Below are 25859 nucleotides of genomic sequence, written 5' to 3'. Positions count from 1 at the left end.
CTACGGGCAGGATCATTGTCATTCAAAGACAGGCAGGTCACTTCCGGCTTTTGGCTAATTCACGAAACCCGGAAGTGACGTCGGCAGCTCCGTTCCTCAGCCCGAGCAGAGCTGCAAGACAGTGAGGCGAGTGTCATAATTGCTGTCTCTGGAAAAAAAAGTGAAATAATTAATTTGCAAATAATAATTAATTGCCAAATGCACCCCGGCCAGCTTAAGCCTTTACTAGACCACTCTGTTGTGCTGTGCAGGAATTATTAGAGCAATTTGTAAAATAAACAATATAATTTAATGCTTCTTGCAGGAGGATCACATCATGCCATGCGGCATTATTCTTATTCAGCAAAGTGCAAAGTAATGGTCTGCTCTGTTGCTTGTTGTTACCCACAGTTAATTTGCTGGCAAAGACATTTTTATAAACCTTTTTTGCATTTTAGTGTATATATGAGATCTGAGGACTTTTTGACCCAGATCTCATATTTAAGAGGACCTGTCATGCTTTTTTCTATTACAAGGAATGTTTACATTCCTTGTAAAAGGAATAAACGTGACACATTTTTATTTATTTTTTTAAACTGTGAAAAAATAAATATAATAAATAAGAAAAAAAAAAGTTTTTTAAAGCACCCAGTCCCCACGATCTTGCGTGCATAAGCGAAAGCATACGTGAGTACTGCGCCCGGCCGCCTGCATATGAAAACGGTGGTCAAACCACACATGTGAGGTATCGCCGCGATCGTTAGACTGAGATCAATAATCCTAGCCCTAGACCTACTCTATAACCTAAAAGATGCAACCTGTAGAATTTTTTAAACTATGGGTTGAAGAAAGTGGAATACAGGGGACGGATTGGCTGTATTATATAAGGGGCGTGGTTTGTGAGATGTGGGAGGGGCCAAAAATGATGGTCTGGCTCCCCCCCATCCAAAAACTTCACCAGCCGCCACTGCCTATACCCCTCAGACAGCCATGATCCAGGCTGGTTCTGCAGCCTTTGATGCCCTGATGCTGGCGATCACCACATGCCAATCCACCTTCACGGTGAAAATAGACCATGTCCAGGCGGAGACGGCCCTTATCCGCCAGAACATGGACAAGTTCAGGGAGCGGGTGACGGAGGTTGAGAGACGGGTCTCTGGCCCTGAGGAGACTCAGAGGGAACTCCACGCGGACCTGCAGATTCTGAAATTCAAGGGGAGAGTCCTTGAAGCCAGGGCTGAGGACGCCAAAAGCTGGAACCGCCGTAACAACTTTGAGGTGTTATGACTGCAGGAGGGCACAGAGGGTCCATATCCGGTTACCTTCATGGAACAATTGCTTCCCTCCTTGCTCCAGAAGGCGTATTTCTCCCCACATTTCTCCATCAAACGTGCCACTGCATGCCGGTGACCGCCGCACACTTTCATTTTCAAACTCCTGAATTACAGGGACAGACATATGGTCCTCTGCGCGGCTCGTCTGCAGGGCGAGCTGGAATGTGAGAATACAAAGCTACTAATCTTTCTGGATTACTCTGTGGAAACACAGAGGCAACGCAAGTCCTTTGATCAGGTTCGTGCCATGCTACGAGAAAAGGGGGTCAAGTACAGCATGCTTTCCCGCCAAGTTAAGGGTGCAGGATGGAGATCGGGTAGTTCTTTACTTCTCCCAGAGATGCTGCTGCATGGGCCGAGACCTTGCAGTGCTGATCCCCTCTCATTTCTTCTCCCTGTTCGTATCTGTGAGTATACTACTGGGGGGTCCCACAATCAAAAAAGTGTGGTATGAAGGGTCACATTAGGGCTCTTTGGGGTTTGTTGGGTCATGCGTGACCACGGCGTCATGACCTGTGCCCCCCCCTTCAGAGCCTGCACCTGGTTTCCCCCCTGTTGCTGTTGCCTCAGCCACCCATCTGTGGGTCATACCCCTATGTCACCATACCGCCTCACCCGCATACCCTCTCGCGTCCCCCCCCCCATTTTTTCTATCCTGATGCAGTTGCAATGGGCAGAAGACTGTATCGAGGGTGTGACCCTGAAGCACGTGCTCACGATGCCTGCAACACACCTGTGGGGGGCCCCCCATGGAAACTGTCCTCTTTCCCTCTCGCACTATTCCGGTTTTGTTATAGGAGGTTCAGAGACTGTTCACTTAAGCACTGTGCCCTGGGGCTTCGGGTGTTCTACACTAACTCTCCTCTACTGGATTTTTCAGGTACTTTTGACTGTTCTGACTTAGAGGCTAGTTGCCTCCTGCACATTGCCTTCATGTCCAGCCATAGGGCTGATATTTGTTTAGGGAAGCAAACCCGCCTCAAGGCCTTTGACTCGGTTGAGTGGGGCCACCTGTGGACGGTCCTTTCTAGATTTGGCTTCGGGCCTTGATTCCTGTCATGGCTGCAGATTCTATATGCACACCCTAGGGCTTGCATACGTACCAACGAGACCCGGTCTGATTCCTTCTCTCTGGGGAGGGGGACTGGACAGGGCTGTCCACTGTCACTGGCACCCTTTGCCCTGGTCCTGGAACTGCTTTCTGCCCATCTTAGGAAGGATTCTGCAATTAAAGTGGTTTTGTACACAAAATTGCAAGTTCATCTTATTCAAATGGCTTTGGAACATAGATGCAGTTATGACCATTGAAATAAAATAATATGCAGTATTTACCTTTTATTTTTAATGTTTATGCCGACTTCTGGGCTCTCCTCCCGTGGGAGTAGGCGTGTTTATCGGCTTCGCAATGGTCCCTGGGAACTTTTTTAGCTATTTCCCAGGAATCCATGGGGGACACAGTCAAGCCGAAATTGCCATTTTGAAAGTGGGCAGGCAGCTCTATCAGCCATTACCACTATAGCACAGGAGGCAAAAGGAAGGAAAACAAAGAGGACACTCAATGAGCATGTGCGAGATGGAGCGGTGGATGCTGGGAGCTCAGTGTCATCGCATCCAGGAAGTAAATGCCTGTGGGCTTCAAACGCCCACAGTGAAAATGGAAACCGCCGGACTGCTTTTTTAAAAGTTTTCCTTAGCAATGAAATCGTCACGCCGGGGGTTAAAAAGACACCGATCGTGGCTGCAAAGACCCGGTAGGAATCGCCCAACAGAGACACAGGTAAAAAAAAAACAAAAAACGGCAGTGGAATCCCGCTTTAAGGGCGTATGGGTAGGCCCACTAGAGGAAAAATTGTCCTTATATGCGGACAACTCCCTACTATATCTGGCGAACGCCTCCCCCCCCCTACGATCTGTGCTGACCCAGTTTGATGCTTTCAGCCAATATTTGGGGATTCATATCAACTAGGATAAATTGGTGTTGTTCCCACTCCATCCGTCGATGCCCCGAACAGGTTCCCACACAGCTCTACGCTGGATGGATGAATTTACATACCTGGGGTGAAGGTGAGTCCTACGATGAGGGACTACCTGGCTAGGAATGTTATCCCAGTGTTGGACCAACTGACCAATCGGTATGCGACATGGTGCGACCTCCCTCTCACACCAGTGGGCAGGGGAAACAAAATGATATACCTACCCAAATTGCTATACTTTTTCAGGCGGACCCCTACCCCTAAATCCTTCTTTTGGAAACTGGACAGTATAGTGACCACCTTCATCTGGGCTGGTCTCCCCCCTCAGGTGGCACAGTGTACCCTTTACCTCTCTTGTCCAGCAGTGGGTTGGCCCTTCCAAATTTCCTTATATATTACTGGGAGGCTGTCAAGGAAGACGTCCCAGTAATCTGGCTAACAGTGGAAGATCTGTGCTCAAAATTTCCATAAAAAGACCCGTCCGCCGCATGCACTATAATGCGAATGGGGGCGCGCAAGCGTGAACGAGCACGCGCAATGCGACAGCACTTGGCACCAAGAAGCCTATTTAAAGGAGAGTGTTACCATGCCATCTTGCTGTCTGGTCTACAGCATTCCTGAGACCCCTTGCTGTTGTTCTAACCTGCTTATCTGATTTCTGTTACCCGGCTTGTCTTCGACCTTCCCCGATTGCGGCCAGCCTCTGATCCCAGTTTGTCCTGATGCTTTTTCTGACTGCTCCTTGTACCTCGCTGCCCGCCAGTGTATGACTCGGCCTGCTACATGACTATGCTTTGCCTGCTGCTTCTGTACCGTTCCTGCCAGTCAGTGTATAACCCAGCCTGCCTGTCACCGGCTTGTGTTCTGGACTACAGAACACCTCCCAGTTGTTGCTGCCTCCAGCTTCCAGTCCTTGTGGATCCTACTGAATGGTTATACCTTCCTGCAGTCTTCAGCTACCAGCTCCTGATCGCAGGAGTGATGGGAAAACTCCTCTCATCCCTTTATCTATACCTAACGGTGGCTCATGACACTGACACTATGTTCGCTTTGGGTAAATGGAGGACTGATATTCCTGACCTGGATGAGGAGGTGTGGGAGGAATGTGCCTCCTCATACATCTCCTCTATGATTGCATCTGGAGACCGATTCATTTGAAGTTTTTGCACTGGGCATATTACACCCCACAGAGGCTTGCTAATATATATCCCCCCCTTAGACCACTGCGCACAAGATGTGCCCTTGAGCCGAGAATTTTTTTTCACATGGTTTGGACTTGTCCCAGAATTTGCCCCTACTGGCAGGAGGTAGCAGACACCCTGACAGAGATCTGTGGAGTGGGGGTTCCACTAGACCCCCCTCCTCTTCTTACTTTTACCTGGGGGATATAGAGGGAGACAGATATATCAAATTGGGCATTACCTTCACTCTACTCTATGCCAGGAGAGAAATCTTGCTGTGCTGGAGGGGGACGGAGATTACTATAAGACCCTCTTGGCAGACCATGATAAAACAGGTGTTGCCATTGTATAGAAATACATATGAGAGCAGAAACTGGCAAAATTTGATAAAATTTGCTCCTGTTGAGTCGACGCTTGCGGCTGAGACCCACTTTACAACAGAATATCTGAGTATAGCAAATTGTGATGGGTGGTATTGGGCCTTCTCCCCCCCCCCCCCCCACCCCTATCACACTTCCCTCCTGTTTCCTCCCATCCCCTCCAAAAATCTGGGGGGTGGTGCTCCTGTAGGGCAATTGCCTGCCCATACTCCGACCAATCTTGTCCTTTGTTCTGTTACATGTTCCCAACTACTGTGATTTTACCAGATTTTCACAGGACGCACCCTCATTGCTAACAGAGGACTGAATTAGAAAAAGACTCGGGAAACTTAACATTAATAAATCACCGGGACCAGATGGCTTGCACCCGAGGGTACTTCGGGAACTCAGTCAAGTAATTGCCAGACCATTATCCCTAATTTTTACTGACAGTCTACTGAATGGAATGGTACCAGCTGATTGGAGAAAAGCCAATGTAGCACCAAAATTTTAAAAAGGGCCAAAATACATACCTGGGAATTATGGACCAGTTAACATAACATCAATAGTATGCAAGCTCTTGGAGGGGATGATAAGGGACTATATACAAGATTTTAGTAATGCAAAAACGGTATTCACATTAATCAGCATGGATTCATAAAGAATCGTTCTTGCCAAACCAATCCATTAACCTTCTATGAGGAGGTGAGCTGCCATCTAGATAAATAAAGGCCCATAGACGTGGTGTATCTGGAATTCGCAAAAGCATTTGACACAGTTCCCCATAAATATATACTGTACAAAGTAATGTCCTTTGGCATGGTCCATAGGGTGAGTACATGGATTGAAAACTGGCTACAAGGGCGAGTTCAGATGGTGGGGATAAACGGGGAGTACTCGGAATGGTCAGGGGTGGGAAGTGGGGTCTCCCAGAGTTCTGTGCTGGGAGCAATCCTATTTAATTTGTTCATAAACGACCTGGAGGATGGGATAAACAGTTCCATTTCTGTATTTGGAAATGATACCAAGCTAAGCAGGGCAATAACTTCTCCGCAGGCTGTGGAAACCTTGCAAGAAGATCTGAACAAATTAATGGGGTGGGCAACTACGTGGCAAATGGGGTTTAATGTAGAAAAATGTAAAATAATGCATTTGGGTGGCAAAAATATTAATGCAATCTACTCACTAGGGGGAGAACCTCTGGGGAAATCTAGAACTTAACCTTAAGCTGCATAGAGGGTTCTTTACTGTAAGAGTGACAAGGATGTGGAATTCCCTTCCACAGGTGGTGGTTTCAGTGGGGGGGGGGGGCATAAATAGTTTCAAAGAACTATTAGATAAGCACCTGAATGACTGCAACATACAGGGATATACAATGTAATACTGACATATAATCACACACATAGGTTGGACATGATGGACCGTAGTTACACAATATCAAACAAAATCCACTTTTCCTTGATGTATGCCCCTCAAAAGTTGTGTTTTACAGGTCTCATTGGCTGCAGTGTTCAGTTCTGAAACCCAGTCAACCACCTTCTTTTCTCTACCTGGTTGAGCCAGGCAACCAATCATGTTACCATTCATTCATAGTTCTCGTAGGGCAGTAACCATGCCTGCAGTTACTGTTGACCTCAGTCTTTCCCCAACCCGTCAATCTGCCCTCAGCAGTTGGCCATCTAGGCAAATTTCCATCTATGCAGCCGACTAATGCCCATCATCTGCATACCACAATAATTAGAGTCCAAAAGAATCATGGGCCAGGTAGCTTTGAGGAGTAGAAAATAAATCAACAGAGGGTGCACCAGCCTAATGCATTATCTTATAAACCATTAGTGGAATAAAATCTTTTTTTTACTCACAAATACAAATGTATGTAAGCTCATCAATAATTCTTAAAATCTAGAGACGTGAGATCCTATGCACATACTATCTTTCAAGCAAAGATGGATTAAATATAGCTGACATGTCTCAACGGGAGTCCCCTCTTCATTAGGAGGGTAGTCCCCTCTGATGAAGATGGGACTCCCCTTGGAACATGTCAGCCATATTTAATCAGAGTGGCATATTCCAATGAAAGAGTATGTGCAGAGACTCTCATATCTCTGGATTTGAGAATCATTGATGAACTTACATACATTTGTGTATGTGAGTATAACAATTTAATTTTTTTCCACTAGTACTGTAAATGATTTACAAAGCTAATGCACTAAGCTGGTGCGCCCTCTGTTTATTTTCTAGTTAATTTGACATCGGGGCTTCCCAAGTCCTAAGAGGGCAGCAAAGTGTGGTGGCTGAACGAATCGCTGGAGTGGAACAGTGAGGGTCCATCGGTCTCTAGACACCACACCGGCGAAGGAGGTTGTTTTTATTCATTTGTTTTGTAAGGTGCCCTTTACATCCGTGGGATGCGACAAAGGACGCCTCACAGACTCCTCCATGGTAAAGGGAACTTTTTGTTCAGCTTTAAAGAGTTGAGTTCAAAGTAGCTTTAGAAACCTAAATTAATAATGACAAATACACATTTCTTTTTCCAACTTTTTTTAATGAGGTAACAATTGTATTTTTATCATATAATAATAAGATCTAAACATTGTTCTAAGGCACTTGAAAGTGTGCACAGCATTGAACTCTACAATAATGTAAGACTGTATACAGAGCACATCTGTGATTGTTAATATAGTATATAAACACAAAATAAAGTTATGACAGGGAATATAAAAAAAAATAATACATTTTTATTTTTCAGATTATATCAGTGGAAAATATATATTATATAATACATATATGCATATTGAGTTACAATACACATAAAGAACAAAGAGTGTCCTTTAGGCTTTAACCAGTGTACATTTCCAGTTATTTACAATTCACAGAAAATACTCTTTGCATCCTACATACAGCAAAAGGTCACTAATTACTACAAGACAAAATATATCTCCGTCTACCAATTACAGCTGCCACGCTAATTCATCACGTCCACAAAGAAACCACAAGATACTCCCCTGTATACATGATTCATTTAAGGCAAATACAGCAATCTGTTTATTTGTAATGAAAAAGCAGAAAGACGCATTCCTGATGCAGTCATTTTTCAGCATTTATATATATATTTATAGGCCATGCTATACAATTCATTGTTGACATCTACATATAGGTATATAAAATTCCTCTACAAAGAAACAATATGCATGTTTAGCTATCTAAGCTGCATTTACCTGCTGATTCACCAAGAAATTGAATGTTGGCAAAGCTATGTGAAAGTGAATTTACAGGGTTGAACTGGTTTAAAAAAATGAAGTCCCCATGTTCTTCCTTTAGCTGCCACTTAATCAGCTGACAATTAATGCAGAACAGGGAAGTCACAGCCCTGCCAGAGGGTATTCTTGAGACTGCCATGTTATCAAAGGAACAGAATGTGGGAAGATTGCTGCTGATGAGGTGGCATAAGACCTGTGCCTGAGGAATAGCCAAGGCAAGTAAAAGTAGTGTGTGAAATTTACATACCAGATCTTAGCTGAAGCTGAATTTCCAATGTTGGGTGATAAAAAACAGAAATTTCGTCTTAGTGGAATAAAAGTATTTGTTAACACTTAAAGTTGGAGTTTGCAGCGCCTGTGTTCCAAATCTAGAATATACTTTTTGTGAATATATTTTATATGTTATGGTTTCAAAGATAATGATGATGATGATAGGGTAAGGTTTGCCAATCATATAAAATGGTTCCTTTAGGGGCATAGTGTGGATAAGATGAGACACAGAGATTAAAGTGAATGTAGAATGTGGCAGCCTTACCCTTCAATCAGTTTCAGACAGTTGTAAATCTTATTGCACTTTATACTATGCAAATCCTGGTTCCTGTGAGGCCACAAGATTAAGTCCTCATGCACTCAACTCAATAAAAGCATGCGTGTCCATGCACACAAAAGGGGTTGATTTACCAAAGGCAAATGACTGTGCACTTCGCAAAGTGCAGTTTCACTCTGCAAAAACAGTTGCTCCACAGCTTAGTAAATGAGCAGGAGCTTTGCTGACTTCCATCATCCAATCATGTGCAAGCAAAAATGATTTTCCTTGGACGTGATTGGGTATTCTTTTCAAAGTGAAGCTTTCCTCATTTATTAAGTCCTGCAGCAACTGCACTTTGCAAAGGTCCCAGTCTATATGCCTTTAGTAAATCAACCCCAAAGGCTTTTAAATAGAGTTTAGGAGCAGCAGAGTTTAGCCAGTCAAAGCACTTCACCATTTATCAATTTCAATGGCCAAAATAATTATAATTCTGGCCAATAAAATAAACAAACTCCCAAACACCAAATGCTGGTAAACTGTTTTTTTAAAAAAAAGCAGCTTAGGTGAGATTTTAATGCCGATTTTCTCCTGCCAGGAGAAGCAGCGTTTACAATAAACCTGTGTGCATCGCTAGGCATACCCCAAGTTTTTTTTCCCCGTTAAGGCTCGGTTCAAACCATTGCGAATTTAGCAGGAGATTTTGACCGGCTCTCTATGGATCCGGTTCACATATCTTCAGTATGAATTTGCACAGGAGCCCTGTGAATCTTTTGGTCTGCTTCAGGTTTGAATTCTTCCAAAAATTCGGGCTGTAATCAGACCTAAAATGGTAACGGGGATGCACCAGACCCCTGCTGTGAGCCACATGCGATGATGGTGTGAACCCAGGCTGAAGGAAAAAAAAACCAAAAAAACCGGAGGAGCTGCTGTACTACCGGATGTTAGTACAGAAATCTCCCTGCTGAGTCATTGTGTCCTGACAGTGGGGGTGCCCCCCCCCCCCACCAGAACACACTGCTCAGCACTCACAGAGCTGATTGGATAATGATCGGCAGATCATTTTCAGTCATGCCCATGCGACAGAAGCCGGACAAGCTTTCGTACACACTGGCCAAATGCTGGTCCGCTTCTATTGAACTGCCCGAGATTTGGCCCATGTGTACGAGGCTTTAAGTTTATGACAGTTGCTCTAACTTCATACATGCATATCAACATTTTCCTAGTATTAAGTGTCTAAGCGCTGTCATTTCTTATCAGAAACTGCCAACGATATATTTTTAAATGATTGTTTTGTCCTATTAAACTGATTATCCCTGTCAGACAAGCTTAACCACTTCACCCCCGGAAGGATTTACCCCCTTCCTAACCAGAGCACTTTGTTTGATTCGGCACTGCGTCGTTTTAACTGACAATTGCGTGGTCATGCGATGTTGTACCCAAACAAAATTGATGTCTTTTTTTTCCCCACAAATAGAGCTTTCTTTTGGTGGTATTTGATCACCTCTACAGTTTTTATTTTTTGCGTTATAAACAAAGAGCGACAATTTTGAAAAATTTTTTTTTGCTATAATAAATATCCCCCCAAAAATATATTAAAAAAACGTTTTTTCCCTGTTTAGGCTGACATATTTTTGGTAAAAAAAAAAAATAAAAAAAAAATTGCAATAAGCGTTTATTGATTGGTTTGCGCAAAAGTTATAGTGTCTACAAAATAGGGGATAGATTTATGGCATTTTTATGAATATATATATATTTTTTTACTAGTAATGGCAGCGATCAGTGATTTTTATAGTGACTGTGACATTATGGCAGACACATCGGACAATTTGACACATTTTTGGGACCACTGGCATTAATACAGCAATCAATGCGATAAAATTGCATTGATTACTGTAAAAATGTCACTGCCAGTGAAGGTGTTAACCACTAGGGGGCTGGGAGAGGTTAAGTGTGTCCTGGGGTGTGTTTCTAACTGTCTGGGGGATGGTCTAGTAGTGACAGGACATTGATCGCTGCTCCCGATGACAGGGAGCAGACGATCAGGGTCCTGTCATTAGTTCACATCAGCATCTCCCCGTTCTTCAGCTCCGTGACACGATCGTGGGTATCCCCATGTCCGCGGGTCCTTCGGGCACAGTCACAGAGCCCATGGCAGGCGCGCATGGTGGGAAAGTAATGTACGGATATGTTACTTTGCCCAGTCGTGCCATTCTGCTGACGTGTATATACGGGCGGTGGTTGGCAAGCGGTTAAAGTGGATGTAAACCCTCACATATACCCAGTGAAGTGAACAGCCTCAGATGATACACAGGGATGAAACAAATCTCCCTACATAGGTTTTACATGTACAGTGCATTGAAAAAGTATTCATACCCCTTCAAATTTTCCACATTTTGTCATGTTACAACCAAAAATGTAAATTTATTTCATTAGGATTTTGTGTGATAGATCAACACAACGTGCCACATAATTGTGAAGTTGGAAGGAAAATGAGAAATGGTTTTCAAATTTTTTTACAAATAAATATGTGAAAAGTGTGGCGTGCATTTGTATTCAGCCCCCCCAGAGTCAATACTTTGTAGGACCACCTTTCGCTGCAATTACAGCTGCAAGTCTTTTTAGGGATGTCTCTACCAACTTTGCACATCTAGAGTGACATTTTTGCCCGTTCTTCTTTGGAAAAAATCTGAAGCTCTCTCAGATTGGATGGCGAGCATCGGTGAACAGCAATTTACAAGTCTTGCCACAGATTGTCAATTGGATTTAGGGCTGGACTTTGACTGGGTTATTCTAAATACATGCATATGCTTTGAGCTAAACCATTCCACGGTAGCTCTGGCTGTATGTTTAGGGTCGTTGTCCTGCTGGAAGGTGAACCTCCACCCCAGTCTCAAGTCTTTTGCAGACTTCTAGGACTGCGCTGTATTTGGCTCCATCCATTTTCCCATCAACTCTGACCAGCTTCCCTATCCCTGCTGAAGAAAAGCATCCCCACAACATGATGCTGCCACCACCATGTTTCACGTTGGGGATGGTGTGTTCAGGGTGATGTGCAGTTTTCTGCCACACATAGGGCTTTGCTTTTAGGCTAAAAAGTTCAATTTTGGTCTCATCTGATTAGAGCACCCTCTTCCACATATTTTCTGTGTCCCCCACATGGCTTCTTGCAAATTGCAAAGGGGACTTCTTATGGCTTTCTTTCAACAATGGCCAGATTTGTGGATTGCACGACTAATAGTAGATTCTCCCACCTGAGCTGTGGATCTCTGCAGCTCCTCCAGAGCTCCGTGACATGTTCAAAGCTTGAGATTATTTTTTATTTTTTTTTATAACCTAACCTTGCTTTAAACTCTTCCACAACTTTATCCCTGACCTGTCTAGTGTGTTCCTTGGCCTTCATGATGCTGTTTGTTCACCAAGGTTCTCCAATAAACCTCCTGAGGGCTTCACAGAACAGCTGTATTTATAGTGAGATTAAATTACACACAGGTGGACTCTATTTACCAATTAGGTGACTTCTGAAGGCAGTTGGTTCCACTACATTTTAGTAAGGGGTATCAGAGTAAAGGAGGCTGAATACAAATGCACACCACACTTTTCAGATATTTGTAAAAAAAATTGAAAACCATTTATCATTTTCCTTCAACTTCACAATTATGTGCCACTTTGTGCTGGTCTATCACATAAAATCCCAATAAAATACATTTACATTGTTGCTTGTAACGTGGCAAAATGTGGAAAATTTCAAGGGTTTTGAATACTTTAAGGCACTGTTCATCTGCTGTCTTCATCTTTATATACTGTTTATAAAGTTCAGATTGGGCTAGATTTTCTCTTTACTGATTAGCATCGTAGTGAAGCCTGGGCATACAGTCAAGACAGCCGATTGGAGAAAAGGCACACACCCCCTCTTCTCATAGGTAGGGACTTTCAGCACTGTTCTTTGAATCCTTCAGCACTCTGCTAATCTATTGATAGCATCCTTCCAACACAAACATTGGCTGCTTTTATCACGTGACGGAGAACGTGTACAAAGTTATTAGGCTGATAACAAAAGAACGGAGCAGGAGAGAGCTACGGGATATAGTGCTTTGAAGAGAGATAAGAAAACACTGCAGATATATGTGCCCACCTCAAATTTCATGAATCGGGTTTACATTCACTTTAGGGTTTTCCATATAGGTCCACTTTATGGTAAAACCTTCCTCTGCCCTACATTCCTTATAATAAATCCTGTTTACTAAAACCACATTCAACCCATAACATACATTGCCTATAGCCTGACTGGTTTTGGAAAGATTTGACAAATATTTTTTAAATAATTAACAGAAACTGCATTGTAGCATTTTATGTATCAAAAAGTCACCAATGAGAAATGGGATGGGAGGTATTGTATGAATATTTCAGCCTGTTGACAAACTGTTGTCTGCAGAAGAGTACAGTTCCGGCTATATAAGTAGCAAATGGTTGGTAAGAGGAACCAATTATCCTAAAGTTGCTTGAGGGTTCACTCACAAAAGATATTCATATAATATTTGCTAAACCTTCCAAAAATTCACCCAATCAGCCAGTCAGACACCATCTACAATATGACCTACCCCAACCCATCAAATAACCTGCCATTTATAACCACATTCAGATTCAGTTTCAGCAACATTTATCCATAGTAATTTATCACTCTTACTATCCTTGGCCTGCCTTTGTTAGCTGTGAAGAGGCTTACAGCCTAAACAGTGGGAACAAGACTTTAATAAAGCCTGGTACACACAATGAGATGATCAGATGAATAATTGTGAGTTTTTGTCTTTTGCATGCTAATCTCCATATCGAAAATGAAGAAGAGGTGAATGAATGAATGAATGAAATACTTGCATAGCGCACAATGCGAACTGAATCGCCTCTAGGCGCTGTTACTACAGTTCGAAAATTCTTGTACGACAAAAGCAAAATTTGGAAGTGATGTAATGTATTTTCAGCCCAAAAAAATCGTATAAAATTTTTTCCAACTTTGTCCCGTCTGATAATTTCAGACAAAAGCTGTATACTGATGATCAGATTATCGTACGATCGCAAAAGCAGTATAAATTGTACAATATACCATTTGTGTGTATGGGCCTTAAAGATATGTTGTCATTGAGTGATGTTGAACACCATATAACTATGATCAGAAACAGAATTATTAGAGATAACCAGTATGTTTTGCCCAATTGCTGGTTCTTTATTTCTTGGGTTTCTTGTACAATCATATACAAAAAGGTTAACAGAATGTTAATACTGTAATAAATAGAATTTTTAGAAGCATCCTTTATGCCCTGACTGCTGGTCCTTTATTTCACTCCCCCATACAATCATATATGGTTATGTTGGTCAGCATCTGACCATTATTGCCAATGGCTTCTGCAATCTAAAAATCACTGTTAGTAAGGTGTGCAGAAAGCCACAAATGGCTGCGACCATCGTGACCTGTCATAATAGTGAAAGCGACTGGCAACCGCACCTAGTTGCTTACAGGCACAGCAGGAATCAGAAGATTTCCGACAATACAAGTCACACTAGCCTAAATTGCCAGTGTGGATGTAGCCTTAAGCAGCCACAGAGAGTGCAGACATGTCATTACCAGAACATAGCAAATTCAGAGGTATGTTTTCTTATATTCTTTAGGAAAAATCTGCAAATCAGATCATCAAGAATGTCATTGCTTTAATTTAAGAATTGAATTGCTTTTATTATGCTTTAAGGCTTTTGAAAAATTGTTTATTATTACAATCTTGTTTTGTCATTTTCAAGTAAGGTCCTTCATTTCCGTTGTCTGTGTTCTACTCATGTCTTGGCCTTCACGGTTTAAAAATTAAAAAAAAAAATCACCTGGCTCTTTACATAACCAAAATGTCAGCCTGTGAAGGAGGCCTACACCAGTTAGCATTGGCAATCCTGGAGGTCTTTGCTAGAGAATTTAAATTAAAACTTAGAGACCTTATAACATACATAGTTAATAAATGAAAGTAGAAGTGTCCAAAAATGTCTGAATTGCATGATGATTTTACAATATTAAGGTTTTTATTAGAATGTTATATTAAATACTCCTCTTCTATACTTTGAGTTTTACACAAAATGATCTTTCCTGCGTAGCCTTTGAAGACAGACCTGACTTTCACTATTGCTTTAGTTGTCCCTTTTTTTTAAAATCATCAACCACAATTTTCTACAAGTGCTCCATTTAATATTTTATGTAATTATACCTTATGTGTAAATGCCATAAAATAATGACTCTTATTTTTTTTTATTAAAATATAGTTTGGGAATCTTTAAGAACAGACTTAGTTCTTAATTTCTGCGTGCCAGGAGCAGAGGAGTAGCAATCATCCTTTAAAGATTACTGGTCCTTATGCCAAGAAGGAAATGCCTGCTTGCTTGACGCCAGCTAAAAGGAAGCAGAAGGCACTCTTTTTTTAACATTCCCATAATAATGTTTTGAAGCAATAATAATCAAAAAATTACCTTACTGTAGATAATCTTTTAAATTGACCAAAATGCATATACCCACTCATGAAAAAGGTATACTCTACCAAAACTTTGTTCTTTTAAACTGTATATCCATAAAAATACTGATTTCAGTTTTTGGTGGACTTCGGCAGTATGAATAGTTTGTTACAACTCCCACGGTTGACAGCCATTAGAGCTACTCACCAAGTTATTAGCTTAGACCTGCATGGCAGGAATTTTAAAGCCAATCCATGAAGATCTAACTTTGTGGCTGCGCTGTCTGAATTCATCTGGAGTGAAACTATAATGGCCAATGGAGGTATGCTAACTGAGAATTCCTAATCAGGCATCTTTCCAACAAAGTCCTGAAAAGAAAAAAACTTAAAAACCTTTAAAGAGGAACCTGTTTTCTTTCTTTTATATAGATACTGTAGCTGCTGACTTTTACAAATCTGGTACTTACCAATGCCAGGGGTCCAGTGCTGTAGTCCCGCAGCCGGTTCTTGTTACCGATGTGACTCCCTGGCTGCATCGTCATGGATAAGAAGCCTACTGCGCATTGCTTGGGAACCACAACCAAATCCCAGCGGCGCTGTGTAAATGGTGCAGGGTTGGAGGAGGTTCATGGGACAATGGGCGTTATCCTCACCTAGGCAAGGATTGCTAAAGCAGGAGCAGGTACAGATCAAAACCAGTACTCACTCCCCTCCCTCCAAAATAACTGTAACCCAGTTACAGGTTGGGGGGGAGAGAGCAAAGCAGCGGGACTTCATTTTCTGAGTTTTCTGCTTTCAGAAACTGTTGGCCATCCAAAAATAAAGTATCACATTTCACCAATGTATCTTTAAATGACAACACTGTAGAAGTGCAATTTAAACATGTCCTTTCAAACTGGAAACAATGTGGAATGTCAGGAACATCAGCACCTTGACTAAAATCTACATGCTATGTTGTATGCTGTACATTTTCAATAATCAAAACAAACTGCATATTTTAGAAATCATGCTGTGCAAATACAGTGAATCTGTCACTGGTTTCATTACATCAATATGCCCACATACATAAATACATCCACCTATAGGGACACTCTATACACCGGCTCAGGTAGGAGGCAGTTTGTTCGAAATAGGTATTTCAGTAAATGTCAGTTGTAGAATGACTTCCATGTCACTAATGTTTTGTACTTTTATCTGGGTAAAGAAATAAAGTAACAAATCAGAATCTGTTTTAGAAATTGATCTTTCACTAGTACTGAGATGTCAAAGTAAAAACCCTGTTCTATACCTTGTCATACTTTACAATTAAAAGCATTAAGGAAGATTGTCATGTTTTTTCATGTGCATGAATCTTAGAGAAGTTTTTAACACTTTTCCATTGTGCGCAAGAACACACAATCATTTTGCATATTGGTAATGCCAGTAATTAAGGCTAAAATGCCTCATATCTTTTAGAATTTTGAAGTTTTTTTTATTTTTACCATTTAAAATAATAAAACACAACTACATCATCTTTATATACACACACTCATAATATAAAAGTAATTCTAATACTGATAATTCAGGCATTAGCATGGTTTTTAAGACACAAATTGTACAGCGTTAAAGCATTATGATTTTGATTTAAATTTGGCAGGTAAACAGATAAACTGGCCATGTTTATAACAAATGGCACTATGGTAAAGCTTTTAACAATTAAAAATAAAACTCTAGGACATTTACTACTGCCTCTTGCCTGTGACTTGAATACAGAAAAAAATGTTATTCAATTAGACAATTCCAAGATGATGTGCAAAGTATAGTGATTCATAATAATTCAGAAATTATCTGACTGTGCTATGGATTACTGAAATAACTCACTTGCATTTATTTACAGTCTACCACATTACATTTACAATATCAAAGGCTCATTAAGCTGTGGATCACACCTGCACGGTTTTAGTTAGAATTTCTTTAATCAACCAGACACACATAAGTAAGGAATCTTACATTGATGGCCTGAGGGCAGTAAAAACAAGCGGCAAGCTCCGGTTTTAGCTCACCCCTGGCTGCCCACTGAAATGTAACCGCCTGTTAAACTCGCCTATTGAGATCAATTGGGCTGCACTACAACCACAAGCCAAGCGCTTTATCCTGCAGTTGCGGTGAGGTCCTGCAATGGAAGATTTGCCGTTTGGCAACTTAAAAGAAAGTAAAAGGACCTCCTAAATGCCTGCTGACCCCTGCTAGAGGGAGATAAGCATTACTGCTTGTCTGAAAGAGCCCTAAGGGGAGGTAGAGTACAGATGTCAAAGGCTGAAGAAACACACCTATCAGTAGATACAATGAGCCAAAGCCATGGCAGAGCTATTGCAGGTCAGATGACTTAACACAACCTGCTTTTTGTTTTCAAGCTGTTAAATCTTTAGCATTCCATACCCTACCCACCCTCTCTAAAGCATGCTGGTTTCATTAAAGCAGACCTAACAGTGTGTTATACAGCACTTCTTAGAGGCAGGATCTACAAAAAGAAGATTCTCTAAAATTTAGCTCCATATTCACTTTTCTGTGAGTTGCTGCTAAAGTAAATAATATATGGCATTTAAATTTCCCAGGTGATTTTTTTTCAGTTTAGTCACAGAGTACTAAACTGTGCCATTTAAAGTTGAACTCCAGACAAATAGCTATTACACTGTTAAAACATATGTAAAATATATACCTGTTAAGATGTTTGTAACTCTGTTTAGCCACTTTTGTAATTTTCACAAATATACTGCCAAGCCACCAAGGGTGACACAAATAATTGTTATTGCAGTTTGCTCTTTTTCAGGGGCATCTGTCTGATCACTGGATCGTTGAAAACCAGCGTCTAAACATTTCAGACTGACAGCACTTCCCAATGCAACAGAGCCTACGGTATTTGGCTTTTAGTGCACAATCACCCACTCTCAAACTGATATCTGCTATTAAGACAATTGTGGGATGATTTTAGAAAGGCAGATTTCTATCTCTTATATCAGTATCAATTGATAAATAAATAACCTCACATATAAGCATGTATATATGTACATTTTTTTTTATATTTGCAAGGAGTTCCACTATAATAACCCAATTCCAAAAACACTGAAACTAGCTTAGTTTTTGTAAATCAGCTTTCAATCTCAACGAACAAATGCTTGGGATAAACTTAGCTTTCTTCTAAGAATATACACTTAAAACTGATAATGGACAAACTAGTAGGCCTCCTTTAGGTATCAACAATATATCTGTTCACATTTTATGTTAAACATTGTACATATAGTTGAATCTATTTTGCCCTTCAATAGAGTTAAGTGCTATGTATATTATTTCATATATTTTAGTGTAAACATTGCAGATAACCACAGGGCGCTATGGAATACATACATAATATACAATAAAATAAAATTAGATACACTGTCATTGACATGCTTGAGTTCACATTTTTACAAAAAGAATGAATGTCAGAAATAGTTATTGAACCATGTGCTGATATTCTTGTGGTTCAGACAGAGCAGCCATTATTACCGTAAGCCTGGTAGTGTGGAGTGACTGTGGTCAGACTGTCTTGTTCAAGTTTAAATACTGGATCTGCATTGGTTACAGCACAAAATCTTTTTGTTTAGAAGAAAAAGTTTTGAGTCTTTAGAATTAAGAATGTAATTTATTTCCAGGCACAGTGCAATTGCAGATGATTCTGGGCATCTTCCAAGGTATATACGGAGGAATGCGTTATAATTTCCAGGAGCAATATATACTTAAAATCTGTTCATCCTTTTATTAGGAAATAGTTAAGGAGACAATTATAGCTAATACTCTTGTGAGACAATTCTTGCTATGATTATCAATAGTAAATTGTCTTCTGAAACACAAGTTGGCAGCTATTCTCACTGTTGTATGCAGAAGACATACGCGAAGCTGAAAAACTCAGCTGCTCGGTGTTGGCTTTGATAAAATTGGGCAGAAGCAATGTAACACTTGAAAGGTGAGAAAAGTGTAACCAACCATAGGGCAGATAACCCTATGAACTCTGGCTAAATGGTTAGTTTAGATTTTCTCTCATTAGCCAAAGTTCACCTTTACAGCAATGGGGAATCTACCAACATGCAAAGGCTTCTGTTTTTCCAGTAATCCATCCTTTTACTTTCCTTCAGGATATTCATTAAGCTCCATAGATGTGCCCATGTTGAGAAGATTCAATATAGTGATGATTTATTGGGAAATTCCTATTTCCTGAATATAAACTCCCATTATAACTTGCAATTTTCTTTTTTTCCCTATGGACGATGAAATCTATACCAAGAAACAAACAAGTAAAGGTGAGATTATAAAATATTGAAGTTTATTTCAGTGAACAAGCCCTTTTTATATCTATAAAAAAAATCTATATTTGTATTAAACTATTATATTATCAGAGAAAACTCAGGAAATGCTAGAACACCTAGAATAAGGTCAGAGGTTGAAAAAACAAAGTTGCTTTACTTAAAGAGTAGAGGATGTTCACTTCAACTATCCAATCATGTGCAAGAAAAAAAATCCTATTATTGTTTTTAATTACCCTGGACATGATTGGATGTAAATTGAACAGAAACATCGCTAAGTAAATGTTCGCGGTTCATGGTGGGTAACCATTTTCTACTCTTCAGTAAATCAGCTCCACTGACTGGCCACACAAGCAGGATTGCCAACTAATGATCAGCAAATCGGTTGAGAAACCAGGTGACTTGGCAACTCAACAAATAGTGAGTTTTTAAAAAAAATTTATGACTATAGGTAGAATTCTCCAATCTGCAGAAAGGCATACAATCCATGAATTGTGACTGCCTGGATTGCTAAATGTATTGATTTTCAACAGATCAGACAAAATTATTCAGAAGAAATGGATGAACTACAATTCTCCAGATTAGCTTTTTTTCTCTGCTGCTAACCATTTTGAAATTTACCACCAGTTTGTAAAATAATGCAGATAAATTAGGTCTGTAAAGCCATTCAAAAGCTTTTTAATACTGTATGTTTGTATCAGGCATTTTCTAATTGTCAAATTCCTATTATTACATCTAAATGTAAGGCACAGTGAAAAATATATTTGTGTTATGCCAGGTACACACGACCGGACTTTTTGACAGCAAAGGTCTGACGGAACGAGTCCGTCGGACAATGATCGTGTGTGGGCTCCATCAGACCTTTGCTTGCCAAAAATCTGGCGGACTTTAAAAATAGAACAGGTTATAAATTTTCCCACCGGAACTCCGCAGGACCGAGAAATCCATTTGTGTGTATGCTAGTCCGATGGACAAAAACTGACGCTAGGGCAGCTATTGGATATTGGCTATGAACTTCCTTATTCTAGTCCGGTCGTACATCATCACGTTCAAATCTGTCAGACTTTGGTGTGATTGTGTGTGGCCAAGTCCGTTCATTCGGAAAGTCCGTCGGAACTACGCTGAAAGTCCGTCGGACCTAGTCCCTCGAAAAGTCCGGTCGTGTGTACGCAGCATTAACTACTGCTTATAAAGGATTGCTGATGATTCTAAACATTAAATCCTACTATCTATGTAGGTAGTTCTGTGATAGTACTGCAATATATATCCATAAAAAAATGTTAGTCATCCAGTGATTTTGGGGCAGTTGTACTTATAATATAATTTGGGGTTGGCAACCCTGCATACAAGGGAAGATTTTTCATAGTATTCAGTAAAGATTCAACCTTTGTATTAAGCAACAAAGGAATAGTAACTCACACTAGATATTCTACAATAATTTTATGTGACTCGCATGATTTTACAGTGATCAGTTGTTTCCAATCATTTGCAGCTTGAACAATAGCAAATATATTTTAAACTTCAGAAAATAAGGAATTGTTTAAAGGCCAAGTTCACTTTTTTTTTTTTCTAAATTCCAGCTCCCCTATGCACCAATATAGCAATCCTGTACTTTTTTTGCAAAAATGTTAATGCTTTCGATAAAATCTACAGACACTTACCTTACTGTCCTCCAACCCATGATTCCAAACATATCTATTGCTTCTGTCTTATCCTTACAGACTATAGGTTATGACACAGGAAGGAGTTGACCAGCTGACCTCATTAGCACACACCCTGCATCATCCACCCATCCATCCATTCCCAGCTGCCCGTTTTTTAAATGAAATGCAATAAATCAACGATCACCCTTCTCACTAAATACACAATCAATATATCAATTATACACGTACATAGGAGGGAGTGGAAAGAAACTCAGCTGTTAAGCCCCGTTCACATCTCTGCATAGTAGAAACTCGCATTCCCACATGCATTTTTATTTTTAGCGAGGGGGGGGGGGGGTGTTTTGGAGCATTTTCACTCATCACCACCTAAATGGGCTGCCCTACACGCAGCAATGGCCCCAAAGAAGCTTCAGAACTTTTATTTAGAGCATAGTGGGAGCTAACCTTTTGTGGCTTGTTTTTCCTGTGACATGCATAGGGCAGCTTGTTGATTTCAAAGGGCTGTGCTATATGTGGCTTATGGGACATTTTGACGTTTTGTGGGTTGCGTTATTTTTACTGTGCGTTTTGCAGCATTTGCCACTCATTTTTTCACATGGAAAAATGTGTGTTTGTGTCTGTATTTGGTGTGCTGTTACCAATTAATGGCACTGAAAGCGTAAATAATAATTGTAGGTGTTCTTAGCTCTAAAAAAAGTTCTGAAGCTTCTTTGGGGCGATTGCTGCGTGTAGGGCAGCCCATTCAAATGCTTCAAAACCCTTGCAAAATAAAAAAAATAAAAAAGTGCATGTGGGAAAGTTCCCGCTGTGCAGAGATGTGAACAGGGCTTGACAGCTGAGTGTTTCTCTCCACTCCCTTCTATTTACTTGTATAAAGATAGCCATACACTATGCAATCTGGTTGTATATTGTGTATTTAGTGAGAAGGGTTATCACTGATTGATTGTATCTCATTTAAAAAATTTGCAGCTGGGAGTGGGAGGGTGGATGAGGCAGGGTGTGTGCTAATGAGATCAGCTGGTCAACTCCTTCCTGCGTCATGACCTATAGTCTGTAAGGATGTAAGACAGAAGCAATAGATAAGTTTGGAATCATGGATTGAGGACAGTAAGGTAATCTTCTATAGATTTTATAGAAAGCTTTGAAATTTTGCAAAAAAGTAAAAAAAGGTGAACTTAGCCTTTAAAGCAGCTGCCTTCAGGAAATAATTTTACACCTAAAATATTTTTTTTAAATGGCTCCCAATCCTACCAGTCAGTGGACATTTCTAAACATATAATTAAAAAACAGAATTAATGTTTAAGTCTTTATTGAACTGTAAGAAAAATCTCCCCATGTATTTAAGCCCTAAACACAGCTGAGGCTAATCAATAGGGTGGGTTGGATTAGCATACAAGGGTGTAGCCTAACTTTACCAAGGAAAAACAGGTGCAGTGTGAATACAGTAATGCCCACCAGTGTCCAATGCCAAAAAATATGTTATGATAAATGAAAAAAATATATAGTATATATTAATATTTACTTATACATGATAAAGTTTTAAGATGTAAAAAACAAACAGGTTGTCACCTTGTAAAATGTCGACTTTCTTCATGTACTTCCATTTCTGTGCTTTTAAATTCATTAAGTTCTTTTCGAATGGCAGCCTTTGGAAACAAGAAAGTTTAACCAAAAATGTTTTTTACATTAGAAATATAGTCTTATTCTGCCATAAAACATATGTACCACCACACAAACCCAACAAGCAGGAGTACGCAGAATTGAAGAAAAATGTCTCTGAAATATGGCCTTTATCGGTGGACTTTTGTACTTATATTAATGGAATCAGTTTGATATCTTAACCTTCTTGTATTTTATTGTATTGCAGTGGTATTATCTCCCTTTATATGGTAAAACACTGAGAAAACTGTTGGCGCTAAATAAATCCTGTATTATAATAATAAAAATGATAATAATTAACTCAAGATCCTTCAGAGATCATTTAGAAACCATCTAGACAGGTGCATTTAACCTCCTTTGGACTTGCATTTGACCGACTTCAAGCTAATTTTGCATTCCATAGATTTGTATGGGAATACAAAACTCATTTGACATGAAAGAGTCTGGTCACACAGGCCCTTACAGTCACACAATGAAACCAAAAGAAGGGCGCACCAACCTAGTGCAAATTCCATTATAGACATAGAATACACACAAATGTCAAAACAAAATGAAGACAAGTCGCCTCCAGGACCACTGGGATATTCCAATGGTGCAAGGGAACCAGACGAAGTCCATAATGCTGGGGTGTCCAAACATTTTTCAAAGGGGGCCAGATTTGATGAAGTAAAAATGCATGCGGGCCAACCATTTTGCCTGACATTCTTTAAACCATTAAAATTTGGTCTAAGCGTGTTCGTCCGAGCACCAATACACTGCCCAATAAGAATTCTCTTGCCTTTGTGGCTGTGTGTGTTGAAGAGATGAGCTCAGGCGTGTTATTTGGATATACCGTATTTATCGGCTTATAACACGCACCTTCACTTTAAAAAATAAAGTTTCAGGAAAAAATCTTAAATTTTAAATAAAGAACTGTAAAGCAAAATAAGGGTCAGTGCCCATCTGCAGCATCACAAGTGCCTTGAATTCGGCAAACGCCGTCGCCATGAATGGCCGATATACACGGCACATGCTTTTCTGCCCAGGTTAGGATTCGGTTTACCTCTCCCTGGGCTGCACAACTTCTGGTGCCCCCTTGGTGATTGATATAAGCCACTGCTGTGGCATTGTCGGATTGGATCCTGACAGGACAACCCTGCAACCTGAATGTCCAGGCCTTTAGGGCTAGATACACTGTCAGAATCTCTAGAATGTTGATGGGTAAGATCTCTCGGTTCTGGACCATTTCTCTTGGACAGTTGTCTCTTCTAGAACTGCTCCCTAACCCCAAAGGCTGGCATCTGTTACCACCTTCTAGATAACTGGTAAGAAGGATTTCCCTTTCCGCAGATTCTCGGGTATCAACCACCAACTGAGGCTCTGACGCACTATTGACGACAAACGCATCGAAAAATCTAGCACCTGAACTTTCTTATTCCAGGCAGACAGGATACTGTTTTGCAGCAGTCTCAAATGAAACTGAGCATAGGGAACCACTTAGAATGAAGCCACCATCTTTCCCAACAACTTCATACAAAGACGAATAGAAGGACCCTTCTTCGCCCCGACTACCTGAACCAGCTCTTTTATGGTGCCAATTTTTGCCTGGGGTAAAAACACCCTCTTCTGGGTTGTATCTTTCATCAGACCCAAGTACTCTAGTCTTCTTACTGGTTTTAAAGACTTCTCTAGGTTGAGGACCCAACCTAGGTATTCCAGGTAGTTGACTGTGGTGACCAAGCTTTGGTCTAAGCGGGCTACCGGCCAGTCTATTAAGAGCAGGTCGTCAAGGTAAGCTATAATCGTTATACCCTGGGCCCTTAATCTGGCCAGAGGAGAGGCCAGGACCTTTTTAAACACCTGAGGTGCAGTAGCTAGACCGAAAGGCAGAGCTACAAACTGAAAATGATGTTTTTCCAATTTGAAACGCAGATACTTCTGATGAGCGGGGAAAACGGGTACATGCAGGTATGCATCTTTGATATCGACTGATGCCAAAAGTTCTCCTCGTAAGATGGAGACTACCGATCGGATTGATTCCATGTGAAAAGATCACATTTTTAGGAACTGGTTTAGATCTTTAGGATCTAGAATGGGTCCGATATCTCCATTTGGTTTTGGCACTGTGAAAAGGTTTGAATAAAACCCCAACCCCTGCTCTTCCATGGGAACCACCATGATTGCTTTTTGCGACAAAAGTCGGTCCAACGCTTGAAGGAGAGACTTCTTTTTCTCTGAGTCTTTGGGAACATTTGATCTGAGGAAACGAGGAGACGGAAATTCTCTGAACTCTAGGTTGTAAACTAGAGTTATTGTGGAGACCACCCATCTGTCCTGGAAATCTTCTTTCCAGACCTTTGAGAACTGTAGCAGTGTTCCTCCCACTCGAATGAGCAGGGGCACCCCTTCATAAAGAGGCTTTAGCATTCTGTCATGTCTGTCTTGTAGTTTTCCTCCCCCAGGACTTCTTTTGTCCCTGGGGTTGACTCTGAGTTTTACCTCTTGAACCTGATGGTGGAAGCTCTCATGACTGCCTGGAGGCCGATTCCCCTGGCACTGAAGAAAGAGCCTGTTTAAATGAGGGATATTTACTGCTTTTCTTAACTGGCAAAAGGGTACTTTTCCCACTTGAAATCTTTGGATATAATTGTCCAAACTATGCCCAAACAGCCTTACACTGCGAAAAGGGAAAACCAGCCAGGAGCTTTTTGCATGGCGTTTTGGCTGACTAATTTTTCAACAATAAGATTCTACACATATGCACCAACCCAAGCTTCAGGTGAGAGGTCTGAAGGATAGAATTTCTGATTGCATCAACTGCAAAACACATAGCCGCTGGCAGTTCGGCTAACTCGTGGGCCTGCTGTTCAGGGAAAACCTTGAGGACCTGTTTCAAGTGGTCTCTCAAGGACTGACACACCCCAATTGCCGCCACTTTAGGTTGAGCTACTGAACCTGCCAAGGAAAAAATGTTTTTTTTAACAAGAATTCCAACTTTTTATTGGTTGGATCCCTAGGCATTTGAGTCGAACTTTTATTTACAGAGGATATAGCAGAGTCAATTGCTGGTATACCCCACATCTTTGTACATTTTTCCTGCTTAGGATAAAGTGTTGAAAACTTTTTAGGAGAGAAAAAATGTTT

The 25859-nt window shown here is 40.7% G+C and overlaps 1 protein-coding gene across 5 annotated transcripts in view; it reads right to left on the bottom strand.

Annotated features, from left to right (window-relative positions):
* Positions 1 to 13812: 13812 nt before the first annotated feature.
* PHACTR2 (phosphatase and actin regulator 2) overlaps positions 13813 to 25859 on the bottom strand; it is a 323856-nt gene continuing 311809 nt past the window's right edge. For all 5 annotated transcript variants that reach the window (XM_077486715.1, XM_077486717.1, XM_077486716.1 and 2 more), the window contains 2 exons: positions 22647 to 22723; positions 13813 to 19384 (listed from right to left, as the gene is read on the bottom strand). In XM_077486715.1, coding sequence (XP_077342841.1) covers positions 19369 to 19384; positions 22647 to 22723 — 93 coding nt within the window. In that variant the 3' untranslated portion in view covers positions 13813 to 19368. The remainder of the gene's footprint in view (positions 19385 to 22646; positions 22724 to 25859) is intronic.

The sequence above is a fragment of the Lithobates pipiens genome, unplaced genomic scaffold (assembly GCF_037356315.1).
Source record: "Lithobates pipiens isolate NorthernLeopardFrog02 unplaced genomic scaffold, aLitPip1_a1.2 Scaffold_18, whole genome shotgun sequence".
Lineage (NCBI taxonomy): Eukaryota > Metazoa > Chordata > Amphibia > Anura > Ranidae > Lithobates > Lithobates pipiens.
Note: the sequence above shows the minus strand (reverse complement) of the source record. Positions and strands in the feature narration are given on the sequence as shown.